This window comes from Macaca fascicularis, chromosome 19 (genome assembly GCF_037993035.2).
Source record: "Macaca fascicularis isolate 582-1 chromosome 19, T2T-MFA8v1.1".
NCBI lineage: Eukaryota > Metazoa > Chordata > Mammalia > Primates > Cercopithecidae > Macaca > Macaca fascicularis.
In genome coordinates, this window is record NC_088393.1 from 49,355,042 (window position 1) to 49,373,474 (window position 18,433).

Sequence of the window (18,433 nt, forward strand, 5' to 3'; positions counted from 1 at the left end):
CATGAGTTTGGGGAAGGCCTGAGGCAAGATGCCACCTGATGGTTTAGCCTCACTGGCTCTGGGGTCATTCGTCCTCAGGAAACAGGCCCCAAGAGGTCTTAGCCCAGAGGTGGTAGTGGGTGGGAGGGAGCCTAGTCTACCTGGAGTACTCTTGTCCTGTGACCCCTGCTACCCCCATGTGGCCTGGGCCAGCACTGCAACTGGGCTTGACCCCTCCCCTGAGTGACACCCCTCCTGCTCAGCATGTGGACACAGTGCCCACCCGAGGTGACAGATACCCACACCATGTGTGGAGGGATGACAACTAGCAGTGGGAGGATCAGGACATCTCCACAGAAGCGGCATCTAAGCTAGAGCTGGAGCACCTGGAAGTTCCAGCCAGGGCAACAGCATATGCAGAGATGGACAGGGTACGCTGGGCTTGACTGTACTGGGTCACTGTGTTCCCAGAATTCTTGCTTGACCTTGGTCTTGTAGGATAGTGCTGGCAAGCCGGTCTTACCTAGTGTTTACTGATTGGTAGCGCCTGCCTGAAGCACACTATTGTGATAGTGGAAATTAACCTAACCTCAAGAATCACAGTGCCTTGATGGATCAGTGATGCCTCCCCTGGGCAGAAATAGAACCACAGTCAGGCATGGTGGCTCATGTCTGTGATGCCTGCACCCTGGGAGGCCAAGGTGGGTGGATTGCTTGAGCTCAGGAGTCAGACCAGGCTGGGCAACATGGCAAAACCACTTCTCTACAAAAAATACAACAAGCTGGACATAGTGGCACAGGCTTATAGTCCCAGCTATTCAGGAGGCTGAGGTGGGTGGATCACTTGAGCCTGGGAGGTTGATGTTGCAGTGGGCTGTGGTCTCACCACTGTACTTTAGCCTGGGTGATGGAGAGAGACCCTGTCTTACACAAAAAACCTTGCAGAACTGCAGGGTCACAGATCAGGATAAGGACTAGTGGTGGTACCCAGATACCCAGACAGGTTTGACCATAAAGCAGGAAACAGCTCACCGAGGAAGGAGAGTTTAATGTTGTGGGAAGGCAGCAGGATGCTTAGGGTGCGGGCTCCAGCAGGGGAGCACCTTGGCCCTGGTCTTGGGCCAGCAGACGTAGAAGCAGGGAGTGCAGAGCCCGGCAAACAGGTGTGTAGCCCAGGCGGCTCAGATGTAGGTAATCATACATGTCATGGTGGCTGATGGTGCCATCTGAGTGCACAAAGCCAGGGTCGGCATCTAGGAAGTGGGCCCGAGGATGGCCAGCCAATGCTGCCCGTACCAGCTCATTCACGCGTCGGTTCTTCTCCCGAAGTGGGTTGGGATGCTGGCCTCGCGGAAGCAGACCCTGAGCAGGAACACGAGGTGTAGTAAGGAAACAAGCATTTGGGTATCCTGTTCTCTATGCCAACCTGTCCTTCACCCAACACCATGAAGTTTCCAGCTGCAGAAAACACTAGGGATGGGCAAGTGGGGAGGGCAGGAGGGTAGTTCCTAAATATCACATCCTAGCTCTCATTTAGCAAGAGACTTCTGGGTTTTAGCCTCTTCCCAAGTATCACTTAGAAAAACGCTGACGTTGGCCAGGTGCAGTGGCTCACGCCTGTAATCCCAGCATGACGCAAGACAGAGCTGGATGGGTCGCTTGAGCCCAGGAGTTCGAGACCAACCTGGGCAACATGGTGAAACCCCATCTCTAACAAAAATACACACAAATTAGCGGGACATGATGGCGTGTGCCTGTAGTCCCAGCCACTTGGGACGCTGAGATGGGAGGATCACTTGAGCCCTGGAAGCAGAGGTTGCGGTGAGCTTAGATCATGCCACCCGCACTCCAGCCTGGGCAACAGAGCCAGATCCTGTCTCAAAAAATAAATAAATGGCTCTCTTGTACTGTCTTTGTCTCTCTCTCTCTCTCTTCCCCTCTCTTGACCTTTTTTCCACCATGGGATGACTGAGAAAGAAGGCCCCTGTCAGATGTTGACCCCTTGATCCTAAACTTCCCAGCCTCCAGAAATGTAAGAAATAAATCTGTTCTTTATAAATAAAAATAATAAATAAATAAATAAATAAATAAGTGAGGCACGGTTGCTCACTCCTGTAATCCCAGCACTTTGGGAGGCTGAGGTGGGTGGATCACTTGAGGTCAGGAGTTCAAGACCAGCCCGGCCAATGTAGTGAAACCCCATCTCTACTAAAAATACAAAAATTAGGCCAGGTGTGGTGGCTCACGCCTGTAATCCCAGCACTTTGGGAGGCCAAGGTGGGTGGATCACAAGGTCAGGAGATCTAGACTATCCTGACTAACACAGTGAAACCCCATCTCTATTAAAAAAATACAAAAAAAAAAAAAACCAGCTGGGTGTGGTGGCGCGTGCCTGTAGTCCCAGCTACTCGGGAGGCTAAGGCAGGAGAATGGCGTGAACCTGGGAGACAGAGCTTGCAGCGAGCTGAGATCGCTTCACTGCACTCCAGCCTGGGCGACAGAGCGAGACTCTGTCTCAAAAAAATAAATAAATAAATAAATAAAATAAAAATACAAAAATTAACCAGGCGTGGTGGTGCACATCTGCAGTCCCAGCTACTCTGGAGGCTGAGGCAGAAGAATCGCTTGAACCCAGGAGGAGAAGGCTGCAGTGAGCCCAGATTGTGCCACTGCACTCTGGCCTGGGCAACAGGGCAAGACTCTGTCTCAAAAAAAATAAATAAATAAAAGATATCAACATCATGGCTCATGGCAAGGGATCAATCCCCCTTCAGAAGAGGAAATGTCTTAGCTACCCACAAGTGATGAAGCCTAGATTTACCCCAGGAATGCCTGACAACTTTTGGCCTATTCAAGGTTTTTTGAGGATTTTTCTTTTGTTTTCTGGTGAGACAGGGTCTCTGTCACCCAGGCTGGAGTGCGTGCGGTAGCATGATCACAACTCACTGTTACCTTGAATTCCTGGGCTCAAGTGATCCTTCCCCTTTAGCCTCCCAAGTAGCTGGGGTTACAGGTTTTGCACACCATCATAGTCAGCTATTTTTCTTTTTTTCTTTTTTCTTTTTTTTGAGACGGAATCTGGCTCTGTCACCCAGGCTGGATGCAGTGGCGCGATCTGGGCTCACTGCAAGCTCCGCCTCCCGGGTTCATGTCATTCTTCTGCCTCAGCCTCCCGAGTAGCTGGGACTACAGGCACCCACCACCACACCCAGCTAACTTTTTGTATTTTTAGTAGAGACGGGGTTTCACTGTGTTAGCCAGGATGGTCTCGATCTCCTGACCTTGTGATCTGCCCGCCTCGGCCTCCCAAAGTGGTAGGATTACAGGAGTGAGCCATCGCACCTGGCCTTTTTTTTTTTTTTTTTTGAGACAGAGTTTCACTCGTTGCCCAGGCCGGAGTGCAATAGTGCGATCTTGGCTCACCCCAACCTCCGCCTCCTGGGTTCAAGCGATTCTCCTGCCTTAGCCTCCCGAGTAGCCGGCATTACAAGCATGTGCCACCACGCCCGGCTAATTTTGTATTTTTAGTGGGATTTCTCCACATTTGGTCAGGCTGGTCTTGAACTTCCAACCCCAGGTGATCCGCCCGCCTCAGCCTCCCAAAGTGCTAGGAGTACAGGCATGAGCCACTGCGCCCAGTCCATGCCCAACTAATTTTTTTTTTCTTTTTGAGACGGAGTCTTGCTCTGTCGCACAGGCTGGAGTGCAGTGGCGCGATCTCAGCTCACGGCAAGCTCTGCCTCCCGGGTTCACTCCATTCTGCTGCCTCAGCCTCCCAAGTATGTGGGACTACAGGCGTGTGCCACCTCGCCCGGCTAGTTTTTTGTATGTTTTAGTAGAAACGGGGTTTCACCATGTTAGCCAGGATGGTCTCGATCTCCTGACCTCATGATCTGCCCGCCTCGGCCTCCCAAAGTTCTGGGATTACAGGCATGAGCCACTGCGCCCAGCCACGCCCAGCTAATTTTTAACAATTTTTAGTAGAGACAATGTCTTGCTACATCCCAGGCTGGTCTTGAACTCCTGGGCTCAAGCGATCCTCCCACCTCAGCTTCTCAAAGTGCTGGGATTACAGGCAGGAGCCACCATGCCCAACCATTTTTGAATTTTTCTTTTTTCGAGACAGTTTCTCTCTGTCGCCCAAGCTAGAGTGCAGTGGCATGATCTCCACTTACTGCTAGCTCCGCCTCTCAGGTTCACACCATTCTCCTGCCTCAGCCTCCTGAGTAGCTGGGACTACAGGCACCCGCCACCGCACCCAGCTAATTTTTTGTATTTTTAGTAGAGATGGGGTTTCACCGTGTTAGCCAGGATGGTCTCGATCTCCTGACCTCGTGATCCACCCGCCTTGGCCTTCTTTTTGTTTTTGAGACGGAGTCTCGCTCTGTTGCCCAGGCTGGAATGCAATGGCGTGATCTCGGCTCACTGTAACCTCCGCCTCCCAGGTTCAAGTGATTCTCCTGCCTTAGCCTCCCAAGTAACTGGGATTACAGGCGCATGCCAGCATGCCCAGCTAATTTTTGTATTTTTAGTAGAGACAGGGTTTTGCCACGTTGGCCAGGCTGGTCTCAAACTCCTGACCTCAGGTTATCCTCCCACCTTGGCCTCCCAAAGTGTTCGGATTACAGGCACGAGCCACCGTGCCCAACCGTTTTTTAGTTTTTCAATACCCCCAAAGTCTCAAGCCATCCCTGGGCAAAAAAGGCTAACAGGTCTCTGAGCACATTTGCAACCATAGCCACTCTGAAGGGTGCAGCAAGCTCCAATGTGAGATTCTGCCTGAAAGCCACTGCTCTATGTCAAGTTGCCCAGAACCGTGCCAACTGTGGCTGTATCTGAGGGGGTCCCAGACCACTGCCATTCTTCCTTTCCCACCCTCCCAGCCTCTCACCAGCACCACAACCCGGGCCTGGGGCTGCCGCTCATTCACCAGTTGCACAATGGCCTTGATGCCACCAGTCACCTGCTCTGCTGTGTGTCCGTGGTTGTTGGTGCCCACCCAGACCACCACAATCTGTGGGAAAAGAGACATGAAGCAGCGGTGAGGGGGCAGCCAAAACATGTTTTAGAGCCCCACCCAAGCCCCGCTCACCTTGGGCCGGATGTGTTCCAGCTCCCCATTCTCCAGCCGCCACAGTACATGCTGTGTGCCATCACCACCGATGCCAAAGTTAAGTGCGTGCAGAGGAGAAAAGAGCTCCCGCCAGATCTGTGGGCAAGAAATGGTATGGGCACAAGGGCACTGTCCCCATGGACCATCCCCCTCTGTCCAGGTGTTAACCGAATGCCATTATGGAAGAATCTTACTTCATGGAAGCAGTCTTAAAATTTCACCTGGAGCAAAACTCCAGCATGGCTGAACCTCACTTTATAGAAACCTATTAACTTTTATTTATTTATTTTTCATTTTATTTTTGAGACAGAGTTATTTTATTTTTGAGACAGAGTCTTACTCTGTCATGCACGCTGGAGTGCAGTGGCACTATCTCGGCTCATTGCAACCTCCGCCTCCCTAGTTCAAGCGATTCTCATGTCTCAGCCTCCCGAGTAGCTGGGACTATAGGCGTATGCCACCATGCCCGGCTAACTTTTTTTTTTTTTTTTTTTTGAGACGGAGTCTTGCTCTGTCACCCAGGCTGGAGTGCAGTGGCCGGATCTCAGCTCACTGCAAGCTCCGCCTCCCGGGTTTACGCCATTCTCCTGCCTCAGCCTCCCGAGTAGCTGGGACTACAGGCGCCCGCCACCGCGCCCGGCTAGTTTTTTGTATTTTTAGTAGAGACGGGGTTTCACTGTGTTAGCCAGGATGGTCTTGATCTCCTGACCTCGTGATCCGCCCGCCTCGGCCTCCCAAAGTGCTGGGATTACAGGCTTGAGCCACCGCGCCCGGCCCCGGCTAACTTTTTGTATTTTTTAGTAGAGATGGGGGTTTCACCATGTGGGCCAGGCTGGTCTCGAACTCCTGACCTCAGGTGATCCACCCACCTCGGCCTCCCAAAGTGTTGGGATTACAGGCATGAGCCACAGTGCCCAGCCTATTTATTTTTTGAGACGGAGTTTCACTCTTGTCGCCCAGGCTGGAGTGCAGTAGTGTGATCTCAGCTCATTGCAATCTCTGCCTTTGGGTTCTAGCGATTCTCCTGCCTCAGCCTCCCAAGTACCTGGGACTATAGGTATGTGTCACCGTGCCCAGCTAATTTTTGTATTGTTAGTAGAGACAGGGTTTCGCCATGTTGGCCAGGCTGGTCTCGAACTCCTGACCTCAGGTCATCCGCCTGCCTCGGCCTCCCAAAGTGCTGGGATTATAGGTGTGAGCCACCACACCTGGCCTAGAGTCTCACTTTAAACCAAGCCCCAGGCTCTGTGGCTCATGCTGAGGTGGGTGGACTGCTTGAGCCCAGGAGTTCAAGACCAACCCGCGCAACAGGGCAAAACCCTATCTCTACAAAAATTAGCCGGGTGCATGGTGGTGGACACCGGTAGTCCCAGCTACTCAGGAGGCTTAGGTGGGAGGATCGCTTGAGCCCAGGAGGCAGAGGTTGAAGTGCACAGAGATCATACCACTGCAAGCCAGCCTGTGTGACAGAGCAAGACCCTGTCTCAAAAACCAACCAACCAACAAACAAAATAAACCAAGCCCCACAGAAGCAAGACTCACTATGAAAATCCAGTCTGTTTGAGCCATGCATTGAACCAACGGTATTACAGTTGAAACTTATTTTGATGAAAGCCATTACAGTTGGACATGCTTTGTGGAAAGATATTATTATGATTGAGTCCTTTTTGTGGAGTGCCATTAGAGTTGACCTTCACTTCCTGTAAAGTGACTATAGCTTTGTGTAAACCCATCAGGGCTTCGCACTGCTTAAAGCAAACAAGAAAGAGCCTCACTTTAGGCAAGCCTATGGCAGGAAAACCTTATTTTAGGTCTTGGTACATTATACACAAATCCAATCTGATAAAACCAGGGCATACAATTTCTTCTCAATAGAATGTTGCACCTTACACCAAGATTCTCGTAGCCTCAGGCTGCCTCAGGCCAATCTGGGTACTCCCATAATACCCCACCTGGCCGGGGTTCTGGTCCAGATGTGTCAGCATGGGCACAGGGCTGGATGGGGCAGGGAGAGAGGGACTGCCCTCACCTCGCACTGGTGCATTAGCTGGACCAAGGAGTCCCCGATGAAGACGACTTCGGGTTCTTTATCTTTGCTGTCAGCCACGAACCGATGGTGCTGCGGGAGCGCGCGAGAGGGAGTCAATGGCACGCACGCTCCTGGGCCCACCCCGCCCTGTTCCCTTAGGCAGCGCCTCCCCAACTGCTCTCAGTTTCCCAATCAGGTAGTGAGAGTGGCACGAACCAGCCGTTCTCCTGAGCCACCCCCGCCCCCCGCCCCCCGCCCCCAGGACTCCTCAATATCCCAGGTGGGAACGCTCACCAGGGACATCCAGCGCCCGTCGCCCTGTACGTCCTGCACCGGCGTGGGCTTGCTGGCTGGGTTCTCCTCTCGGCTCATCTTGGCGCCGCAGCTCCTGCAGGATGAGCGAGTCGGGTCGGCCCGGGAGTGTTCCAGACCGAGCTGGCTCCGCCACGCCCACTCCTCCCCCTCGAGGCAACAAAGGACCGTCCCAACGATAGCACACCCGCGGAGGACGAAGGCCGATACAGGGCGCCGCCTCCTCTCCAGGGACAGAAACCTTCGGAATCAGGAACCTTCGCTTCCCCCACGATGGCCGCGCAGTGGGCTCGCCCGGCGCTTCCCGCTCGGGCGGCGGACTCCCAGGCCGCGCACCCGGCACGGGATGGGGGGAGGGAGAGGCTAGACCATCCAGCTCCCGAGGCGGGGAGGAGGGAGAAACCACCCACCGGCCACGGGGAGGGGCGAACTACCTGAAGAGTCGAGAGTGGGCGGGAAGATCTAGCCGTCTTTCTAGCAAATGGGAAGAAACCATTTGCTGCACAGAGCGAAATGTGCGGAAGGGACCACCTACTGTTGCGGGGGGGCGGAGGGGCGGGGGGCCCATTCACGTGGTGGGGGAGGGGAGAGAGTGGACGAGTCCATTCTTGGATTCCCTTGAAGGGGTGGCTCGAATGCACCTGGCTAGGAGGGGACGCTCCCATTTTCTACTGATGTGGGGGACAGAAAAGGAAGATGACAAAACGTAAAAATTCGAGGCTCCGTTCTAAGGAGCCACTCTAAGGCAGCGCCAGGGCTTTAGTGAGCCTATCTGCTCGTGGGCTTCCCCTACTCAAAACACTGTGTGTGTGTGTGTGTGTGTGTGTGTGTGTGTGTGTGTGTGTACGTGTGTGTGTTAAAATCTAAAGATCTAAAGTACGGCCGGGCGCGGTGGCTCAAGCATGTAATCTGTAATCCCAGCACTTTGGGAGGCCGAGGCGGGCGGATCACGAGATCAGGAGATCGAGACCATCCTGGCTAACACGGTGAAACCCCGTCTCTACTAAAAATACAAAAAATTAGCCCGGCTTGGTGGCGGGCGCCTGTAGTCCCAGCTACTACGGGAGGCTGAGGCAGGAGAATGGCGTGAACCCGGGAGGCGGAGCTTGCAGTGAGCCGAGATCGCGCCACTGCACGCCAGCCTGGGCGACAGAGCGAGACTCCGTCTCAAAAAAAAAAAAAAAAAAAAATCTAAAGTACATATCTTTGCATTCAAGACATCACAGGACCCCTACTCAAAACACCGTGTGTGTGCGCGCGCGCGCGGCGTAACATATAAACTACGTATCTTTGCATTCAAGACACCATAGGACCTGCGTGGACCTGCGTGGAGGGTAGAAGAAGGTGCAGAAAGAGAAAGGAAATTAGAGACGCCTCCAGGGCTCAGGTCCAGTCTGGCGTCCCTCCGGCAGATCATCTTGCAGATCTGCAGCCTCTACACCCCTCTCTAAACCCACAGGCCAACTGGGTGTGTCTGAGCTCTGAAACCTACATCCACAACCAAGGCCACCTAGGGTCGCGCCTCTCCCCGAAAGCCGCCCCAAATTAATCTCAGACCTCAGTGTCTTCTCAGATCTCCCTCTTCTCTGGGACCAGGTGGGGGTCTCACTCCCCGCTAAACGTCCTGGTCATGTTCTTGTAGCCCCACTCCAGGTGGGACCTTCCCATGTATTTATTCCTTCGAGGTGGATTGATACTGAGACAGAGATGAGTGTTATTCATTGTGTTTATGTTCTTTTTCAATACACTTCCCTGGAACGGGCTGGGCACACAGTGGTTGTTCCACAAGTACTTGCTGAATCAATAGGAAATGAGTGGGTGAGCTCCTGACCTTGTTCCAGTGTATTCAGGGAGACAGATCCAGATACAAAGGTGTACAGGTGTCAAAGTTGTGTTTGAGACAGGAACCTCTGGGGAGGAAGAGGAGAAGGACTCTGAGGACTATGGGTTTCCTAGGAGTAGTATCTCAGCTGGGTCTGAAAGATAATGAAGGCTGGGCAAGCAGAAAGAAATGACACAGGTAATCACTTTCTTTTTAGGCAGGGGGAATATCGTGGAATAGCTTGATTTTAAAGTGTGAGGGAGACCGGCATGGAGGCTCATGCCTGTAATTCCAGCACTTTGGGAGGCTGACATGGGCAGATCATTTGAGGTCAACCAGCCTGGTCAATATGGCGAAACCCCATCTCTACTAAAAAAAAAAAAAAAAATTAGCTGGGCATGGTGGCACACACCTGTAGTCCCAGCTACTTGGGAGGCTGAGGCAGGATAATCGCTTGAGTCTGGGAGGCAGAGGTTGCAGTGAGCTGAGATGGTGCCACTGCAGCCCAGCCAGGGCGATACAGCGGCCCAGCTTGGGTGACACTGCGAGACTCTGTCTTAATTACATAAACAAACAAAGTCTGAGGGAGCCAGGTGAGACCCTGTCTCAAGAAAAAAAAAAAAAAAAAAGGTAAGTGCCTGTAGTCCCAGTTACTTGGGAGGTTGGGAGGCTGAGGTGGGAGGATTGCTTGAACCCGGGAGATGAGGCAGCAGTGGGCCATGATTGTGTCACTGCACTCCAGGTTGGGTGACAGAGTGAGTCCCTGTCTCCAAAAAAGAAGTCATAATCAGCCAGGCACAGTGGCTCACTCCTGTAATCCTGGTACTTTGGGAGGCTGAAGTGGGCGGATCACTTGAGGTCAGGAGTTCGAGACCAGCCTGACCAACATAGCAAAACCCCATCTCTATTAAAAAATACAAAGATTAGGCCAGGCGCGGTGGCTCACATCTGTAATCTCAGCACTTTGGGAGGCCGAGGCAGGCGGATCACGAGGTCAGGAGTTTGAGACCATCCTGGCTAACATGGCGAAACCCCGTCTCTACTAAAAATACAAAAAATTAGCCAGGCGTGGTGGCATGCACCTCTAGTCCCAGCTTACGCAAGGCTGAGGCAGGGGAATGGCGTGAACCCGGGAGGCAGAGCTTGCAGTGAGCCGAGAGCTGAGATTGTGCCACTGTACTCCAGCCTAGGAGACAGAGCACGAGACTCCGTCTCAAAAAAAAACGAAGATTAGCTGGGCATGGTGGTCTATGCCTGTAGTCCCAGTTACCTGGGAGGCTGAGGCAGGAGAATAGCTTGAACCCGGGAGGTGGAGGTTGCAATCAGTCGAGATTGTGCCACTGCACTCCAGCCTGGGTGACAGATTGAAATTCCATCTCAAAAAGAAAAGAAAAGAAGTCATAATTATGCCTTCAAGTCAGTGGTTTAATAAGAGAGAAATTTTTGGCCGCGCACGGTGGCTCACGCCTGTAATCCCAGCACTTTGGGAGGCCAAGATGGGCAGATCACGAGGTCAGGAGATCGGGACCATCCTGGCTAACATGGTGAAACCCCGTCTCTACTAATAAAACAAAAAAATTAGCCAGTCGTGGTGGTGGGCCTCTGTAGTCCCAGCTACTGGGGAGGCTGAGCCAGGAGAAGGGTGTGAACCCAGGAGACGGAGCTTACAGTGAGCCGAGAGTGCCACTGCACTCCAGCCTGGGCAACAGAGCAAGACTCTGTCTCAAAAAAAAAAAAAGCAAAAAAAGAGAGATAATTTTTTTTTCTTTTTTTTGAGGTAGAGTCTCGCTCTGTCGCCCAGGCTGGAGTGCAATGGCGTGATCTCGGCTCACTGCAACCTCTGCCTCCCGGATTCAAGTGATTCTCCTGCCTCAGCCTCCCAAGTATGTGGGACTACAGGCGTGTGCCACCCGGCTAATTTTTTGTATTTTTAGTAGAGATGAGGTTTCACTGTGTTAGCCAGGATGGTCTCGATCTCCTGACCTCATGATCTACCCACCTTGGCCTCCCGAAGTGCTGGGATTACAGGCGTGAGCCACTGTGCCCAGCTGAGAAAAAAAAATTTTTAAGTAAAGTCTGAGGGGACAAGTGTAGACAGATAAATTGGAGCAGTTCCTGAAGCAAAACTTGGTGAGAAACAAAGCTTCCAGGCATTCTTCATTCACCAGGCCCATTTCAAGTTAGACATATTGGTCTAGTTTATCCTTCTAGCAACCAAATGAGGAAGCTAGTTTTATTACCAATCCCATTTTACAGATCAGAAAACTAAGTCTGACCAGTTACAAACGTTTCCAAGGTCACACAGCCCAATTGTGCCACTTTGGGCATTTAAACCAAGCCTAGCTATGAATCACAACACTATACTAACTTTTTTTGAGATGGACTCTTATTCTGTTGCCCAGTCTAGAGTGCGGTGGTGCTATCTCAGCTCACTGCAACCTCCACTTCCCAGATTCAAGCAATTCTCCTGCCCCAGCCTCCTGAGTCGCTGGATATATAGTCGTGAGCCATCGCACCCGGCCTAATTTTTTCTCTTTTAGGGAGTCTTGCCCTTTCCCTCAGGCTGGAGTGCAGGGGTCTGATCATGGCTCACTGCTGCCTCCACCTCCTAGTCTTAAGCGATCCTCCTGCATCAGCCTCCCAAGTAGCTGGGCACACAGGCACGCACCACTGCGCCCAGCTTATTTATTTATTTATTTATTTATTTATTTATTTAGAGATGGAGTCTCGCTCTGTTGCCCAGGCTGGAGTGCTGTGGTGCGATCTCGGCTCACTGCAAGCTCCGTCTCCCGGGTTCACGCCATTCTCCTGCCTCAGCCTCCCGAGTAGCTGGGACTACAGGCGCCTGCCACCATGCCTGGCTAAGTTTTTGTATTTTTGGTAGAGACGGGGTTTCACCGTGTTAGCCAGGATGGTCTCGATCTCCTGACCTCGTGATCTGCCCGTTTTGGCCTTCCAAAGTGCTGGGATTACAGGCGTGAGCCACCGCGCCCAACACTAATTTATTTTTTGTAGTCAGGGTCTCCCTATGTTGTCCAGGGTGGTCTTGAACTCTTGGGCTCAAGCCAGCCACCTGCCTCTGCCTCCCAAAGTGCTGGGATTACAGGCGTGACCCACCACGCCGGGCCAACTATATAAGTTTTCTAGGGAATATGTCTGTGGCTGCTTGGGGGACTGCTGTGCATGGGGGCTACCATGACCCTTCTTCCGCTTGGCACGCCTGGTTTCAACCAGCCCCCTAAAGACCGCCGATAGCTATCGGAACCAATCAGCATTCAGGAAGGGGGCGGACCTAGTGAACCTCACAGCCAATTGGTGGATGGGAGGTGCTAAAACCAAGAAAGGGAGAGTTCTGAAATTGAGGCTGGTAGGGGCGGGGCTGTAACCGGCACTTCTCTGGCACGCGCCTCTGGGTTTCCGTCCTCTCAGAGCTACGAAGCCAAAGGGCATGGAAAGGGCACGCGCATGCGTGTAGGGGTGCCCGAGGCCCGGAACAGAGCCAGGTGGCTTTGAGAGCTGGGGTCACCGCGGAAAAGAAGCCATTGCGCCCCACAGGTACGTGAAGTGGGAAGGGCCGGGGTTCGTTGGGGCAGGAGACGTGCACTTCCCCTACCCAGCTCCTACCAACCATACCCCACTTCCTTCACTCTGCGACCCCTGCCCTAACCACGGCTGGTCACCATGCTTCCTCTCCTACCCTAGGCCCTTCCTTTGTGATCAGGCCCTGTCCCTGATTGCGCCTCTGTCTCCCTTTCTGTTCTCTCGAGGTTTTCTCAGGCTCGCTGGACTTCTCTTGCCGCTCTCCCTCTCCTGTTTCTTTTAGTCTACCATCTCTTTCCACTTTATGTATTCCCCTGTACCTCGTATACTCCTGGATTTCTCCGTCCAGAATCCCTTTCTGGTACCCCAGATCCCTCCAATCTCATGACCCGTTCGCCACCCTCCATCCTTTTTTTTTTTTCTTTCTTTCTTTTTTTTGAGACTGAGTCTTGTTGTGTCCGCCAGGCTGGAGTGCAGTGGCGCGATCTCGGCTCACTGCAACCTCCGTCTCCCGATTTCAAGTGATTCTCCTGCCTCAGCCTTCTGAGTAGGTGAGATTACAGGCATTCACCACAACGCCCGGCTAATTTTTGTATTTTTAGTAGAGGCGGAGTTTCACATGATGGCCAGGCTGGTCTCCAACTCCTGACCTCAAATGATCCACCCACCTTGGCCTCCCAAAGTGTTGGGACTACAGGCGTGAGCCACTGCGCCTGGCCCCCACCCTCCATCTTTTAACTGTTTCCCCATGTCCCTGTTCCTAATAGCCTTTCTCTATTTCCTGGCTTCTCTTCCCATTAGCAGTGATTCCTTCGACTTCATCCTACCCCTGTGATTCCTTATCTGACCAAACCTTTTCCAATCTCTCTCTGCTCACTTATTTTCTCTCATCTTCTCTCTCTCTTTTGAGAGACAAGGTCTCACTCTCTTGCCTAGGCTGGGGCACAGTGGTGCAATCATACCTCAGTGTAACCTCCAACTCCTGGGCTCAAGGGATCCTCCCACCTCAGTTTCCCTAGTAGCTGGGACTACAGGTGTGGGCCATGGAATCCCAGCAAATTTTTTTCTTTTTCTTTTTCTTTTTTTTTTGAGACAGAGTCTCACTCTGTTGCCCAGGTTTATCGTGCAGTGGCACAATCTCGGCTCACTGCAACCTCCATCTCCTGGGTTAAAGCGATTCTCCTGCCTCAGCCTCCCGAGTAGCTGGGATTACAGGCACGCACCATCACATGCAGCTAATTTTTGTGTTTTAGTAGAGACGAGGTTTCGACATGTTGGCCAGGCTGGTCTCGAACTCATGGTCTCAGGTGATCTGCTTGCCTCGGCCTCCCAAAGTACTGGGATTACAGGCATGAGCCACCGCACCTGGCATCGTCCAGCTAATTTTATTTTTATTTTCTGTAGAGACGAGGGTCTCGCTTTGCTGCTCAGGTTGGTCTTGAACTCCTGGCCTCAAGCGATACTCCCGCCTCAGCCTCCCAAAGTGCTAGGATTACAGATGTGAGCCACCGTGCCTGGCCTCATCTGGTCACCCTAAATAGTATTCCCACCTCACCCCAAAACATCTCCCTATTCACTTGTTTTTTTGTTTTGTTTTGTTTTGTTTTTGAGATGGAGTCTCACTTTGTTGCCCAGACTGAAGTGCAGTGGCACAATCTTGACTCACTGCAACCTCTGCCTTCTGGTTTCAAGTGATTCTTCTGCCTCAGCCTCCTGCTTCAGCCTCCTGAGTAGCTGAGATTACAGGTGTGCACCACCACACCAAGCTATATATATATATATATATATTTTTTTTTTTTTTTTTTTTTTGAGACGGAGTCTCGCTCTGTCGCCCAGGCTGGAGTGCAGTGGCCGGATCTCAGCTCACTGCAAGCTCCGCCTCCCGGGTTTACGCCATTCTCCTGCCTCAGCCTCCCGTAGTAGCTGGGACTACAGGCACCCGCCACCTCGCCTGGCTAGTTTTTTTTGTATTTTTTAAGTAGAGACGGGGTTTCACCGTGTTAGCCAGGATGGTCTCGATATCCTGACCTCGTGATCCACCCGTCTTGGCCTCCCAAAGTGCTGGGATTACAGGCTTGAGCCACCGCGCCCAGCCTTTTTTTTTTTTTTGAGACAGAATCTCGCTCTGTCGCCCAGGCTGGAGTACAGTGGCATGATCTCAACTCACTGCAACCTCCGCCTCCTGGGTTCAAGTGATTCTCCTGCCTCAGCCTCCTGAGTAGCTGGAATTACAGGTGCGTGCCACCATGTCTGGCTAATTTTTTTTTTTTTTTTTTGAGACGGAGTCTCGCTCTGTCGCCCAGGCTGGAGTGCAGTGGCCGGATCTCAGCTCACTGCAAGCTCCGCCTCCCGGGTTCACGCCAATCTGGCTAATTTTTCTATTTTTAGTAGAGACAGGGTTTCACCATGGCCAGGCTGGTCTCGAACTCCTGACCTCAGTTGATCCACCTGCCTCAGCCTCCCAAAGTACTAGGATTACAAGTGTGAGCCACTGCGCCTGGCCAATTTTTGTATTTTTAGTAAAGACAGGGTTTTGCCATGTTGGCTAGGCTGGTCTTGAACTCCTGACCTCAAGTGATCCACCCACCTCGGCCTACCCCAGTGTTGGTATTACAGGCATGTGCCACCGCGCCTGGCCCTCCCTATTCACTTTGCTACTCCCCTTGACTTATCTGCATGCTGATGGCCACCCTATCTTTATATTCCAGGACACCATGGATACCCGGGGACCAGTCTCCCAACCTTTTCAGCAGCCTGAGAAACCTGGTCGTGTCCGCCGTCGGAAGACTAGGCGAGAACGTAACAAGGCCCTGGTGGGCAGCCGCCAGCCATTAGCCCATCACGATCCTCCTGTGGCCATTCGGGATCCACCTGTGGTCCCTACTGCCTCCAAGCTCGTGGTCATAACCCAGGGCCGGCTGAGCCGGGAGCATCGGGGTCTCTTCAATCACGAGGTGAAATCCCTAGATGTTGCAAGGCTGCTTAGCAGTGGGACACTGGTGCCAGGCAGCCCCACACTCCCCGCCAAGCCCGCCCCAAGCCCAGGCAGGGCCCAGGAAATAGCCCCACAATCCAGGGACAAAGAGAACCAGATGCCTGGAGGTTCGGGCCCAGGCCCACCCAGTTCCCCAGAGTTGCCTGGCGTGGGGCAGCTGCTGGCAGAGCTGCCGTGTCAGCTGAGTTTGCCACAGGCCTTCCCCCGGAGGAACCTGATTCAGGATGCCAGGGATGCCATCGTGCGTACCTTGCAGGCCTGTCATGGTTGTGTGCCTGACCTTGCACTGGTGCTTCGGGGCTGCCAGCCACCCTTGCCAGGTGAGCCTCGCTCCTGCCCCTGTACTCCCCTTCCCTTTGTCGACTCTAGCTCAGCTGGCCTCTATGCTTCTTTCTCTGTGCCAGGGGCCAAGCCTGGGGTCTCTGAGAGAAAGATGACACCCTTCTGGATCAATAGCCCTGATCAAGTCCCAGAGGAGGGGAGGCAAAGGAAGCAACAAGGGACAAAGGAATTCACCTTCCCCATGCCCTACACCTCCAGCATGCCCACTGCGCACAGGGGGAGTATGGCACCACCAAGAGGTCCCTGGCCACCATACTTTCCCTCACTGTCTTCGCCATCTGGAACAGCCTGGGGTCCTCCAACAGCGTTTGACTTGCTAAAAAGCATCTGGCTGGTAGCCACGCCACCCCCTCCTCGGCCCTGGGGGGTTGGCCTCCCTCAGCCCCTGCCTCAGCCTTCATCACCCCTGTTGCCCCGAACCTCTGTCCTGGACTGGAGCCCCTGCCCTGCTTCCCCACCGCCCAGCCTCTCCTGGGTAGTGGCCCAGAGCAGTCCGGAAGCCTGGTCTTTTCCACCCATGAGACTGTACTGAGGAGGGGCTGAGGCTAGGGCTAGGGACAGATATCTTGTATTCCCAGTTACCTCAATAAAGTACTTTTCATGGCCCTCTTGATTTTCAGTGAGTTGCTGACCCAGGAGAGCAGCTTTCCTTAGCTCTGAGTTCTAGGTTCAAGATGGAGGGGATGGTACTGTGTCTTGTTACCTTCATAGGGCCTGAGGAGCCAGCATAGTGGGGAAAATTGGGACTTCAATTAGTCCAACACATATGCCCACTGTGGCTAACTGTATACCTGACCCTGAGCTCTGGTGATGCTGGGGCCCCAGAGTGAGTGAGACAAAGGCCTTGTCCTCATGAGGCTCCCAGTTTGGTGGTGGGCACACACAACCCCAGCTCCAATGGTTGTGTCTAGGAGAGCAAGAGAGGTGCAGGGGCTGGGGCAGTCCAAGGAGGGAGTGATGACTGCCCTAGTGAGGAGAGAATTCTTCATAGAAGAGCTGTATCTTTTCTTTCTTTTTTTTTTGGAGACAGAGTCTCATTTTCTTCTCCAGGTTAGAGTGCAATGGCACAATCTCGGCTCACTGCAACCTCCGCTACCCAGGTCCAAGCGATTCTCCTGCCTCAGCCTCCCAAGGAGCTGAAATTACAGGTGTAGCGCCACCATACATGGCTAATTTTTGTATTTTTAGTAGAGACAGAGTTTCGCCATGTTGGCCAGGCTGGTCTCGAACTCCTGATCTCAAGTAATCCACCCACCTTGGTCTCCCAAAGTGCTGCAATTACAGGCATGAGCCACCGTGCCCTGCCAACCCTGTAGTTTTCAAAGTTGGTGGAAACTTGGTACTTATGGAAAAGAACATTTCAGGCAAGGGGAACAGCATATGCAAGTCCTGGAGGAGGGTGCATAGCAGATGTAGGGCCATTTTCACTCAGCAAATCCCTAGGCCACACTGGGACCTAGAGTAAGGCACATCTGGGCCTGCCCTTGAATGCCTCCTGGTGTGTGAACACAGGGAACAGTGTATGTGCAGGCTCAGGGCAGGAGTGACAGATCAGGGCTGAATCTGGTCCACAGGCTTTTTAAAATTTCACCCACGATATGTTTTAAATGTTTGAATCAGTTGCCTACTGTTACAAACCAGGCAGTTTGCTTTTTTTTTTTTTTTTTTTTTTTTTTTTTAAGTTGCATTTCTGGCTTCTCTCAGAAAGAAAGAAAGAAAGAAAGAGAAAAAAAAGGGATCTGGCAGCAGAACTACAAGCCTTCCTGGCACAACTGGCCAAGTAGCAGAGGGCCCCTCTTTTTGGGATCCATGCTCTCCATTAAAAATGTTTCACTTGGCCGGGCGCGGTGGCTCACGCCTGTAATCCTAGCACTTTGGGAGGCCGAGGCAGGCGGATCACAAGGTCAGGAGATCCAGACCACGGTGAAACCCCGTCTCTACTAAAAATACAAAAAATTAGCCGGGCGCGGTGGCGGGCGCCTGTAGTCCCAGCTACTCAGGAGGCTGAGGCAGGAGAATGGCGTAAACCCAGGATGCGGAGCTTGCAGTGAGCCGACGCCACTGCACTCCAGCCTGGGCGACAGAGCGAGACTCCGTCTCAAAAAACAAACAAACAAACAAACAAAAAAAATGTTTCACTTATATTTCCGGCTTGGCCCCTTGGCTTAGAAAAATTTAAAAAATTATATTTTGAGCAGCCCCCAGTTTTCTGCAGTGGAGAAGGATAAAGCTAGAAATATTTGTTGGAGTCTGATCAGGAAAATCAAGGTGAAGGGCGTGGCTTGTACTCTGAAAAGCCTT

The 18,433-nt window shown here is 52.6% G+C and overlaps 2 protein-coding genes across 7 annotated transcripts; one reads left to right on the plus strand and one right to left on the minus strand.

Moving 5' to 3' along the window:
- Positions 1-1,009: 1,009 nt before the first annotated feature.
- PAFAH1B3 (platelet activating factor acetylhydrolase 1b catalytic subunit 3) lies at positions 1,010-7,990 on the minus strand. 6 transcript variants are annotated; one of them, XM_005589384.5, is made up of 6 exons: positions 7,868-7,990; positions 7,416-7,509; positions 7,122-7,211; positions 5,072-5,188; positions 4,943-4,993; positions 1,010-1,341 (listed from the first exon to the last, which is right to left on the minus strand). In XM_005589384.5, the coding sequence occupies exons 1-6, from the start codon at positions 7,927-7,929 to the stop codon at positions 1,054-1,056; spliced, it is 702 nt and encodes a 233-aa protein (XP_005589441.1). In that variant the 5' UTR covers positions 7,930-7,990; the 3' UTR covers positions 1,010-1,053. The 6 variants fall into 6 exon arrangements, with proteins under 6 accessions (XP_005589441.1, XP_005589440.1, XP_005589439.1 ...); XM_005589383.5 differs by having other exon boundaries at positions 4,910-4,993; XM_005589382.5 differs by having other exon boundaries at positions 4,871-4,993.
- Positions 7,991-12,724: 4,734 nt separating this feature from the next.
- On the plus strand, positions 12,725-17,233 carry PRR19 (proline rich 19). The gene is made up of 3 exons (XM_005589381.4): positions 12,725-12,810; positions 15,504-16,110; positions 16,195-17,233. Exons 2-3 carry the CDS (start codon positions 15,510-15,512, stop codon positions 16,662-16,664), a joined length of 1,071 nt encoding a protein of 356 aa, XP_005589438.2. The 5' UTR covers positions 12,725-12,810; positions 15,504-15,509; the 3' UTR covers positions 16,665-17,233.
- Positions 17,234-18,433: the final 1,200 nt, after the last annotated feature.

What these genes read in the sequence shown, in the direction of transcription:
- PRR19 (XM_005589381.4), top strand. Translation starts at nt 15,510, where the DNA reads ATGGATACCCGGGGACCAGTCTCCCAACCTTTTCAGCAGCCTGAGAAA. An exon ending in CTGCCAGCCACCCTTGCCAG is followed by an intron (nt 16,111 to 16,194) that starts GTGAGCCTCGCT and finishes TCTCTGTGCCAG; the next exon opens with GGGCCAAGCCTGGGGTCTCT.
- PAFAH1B3 (XM_005589382.5), bottom strand. Translation starts at nt 7,929, where the DNA reads ATGGTTTCTTCCCATTTGCTAGAAAGACGGCTAGATCTTCCCGCCCAC. An exon ending in GCCCACTCTCGACTCTTCAG is followed by an intron (nt 7,510 to 7,867) that starts GTAGTTCGCCCC and finishes CTCATCCTGCAG; the next exon opens with GAGCTGCGGCGCCAAGATGA. An exon ending in ACGGGCGCTGGATGTCCCTG is followed by an intron (nt 7,212 to 7,415) that starts GTGAGCGTTCCC and finishes GCGCTCCCGCAG; the next exon opens with CACCATCGGTTCGTGGCTGA.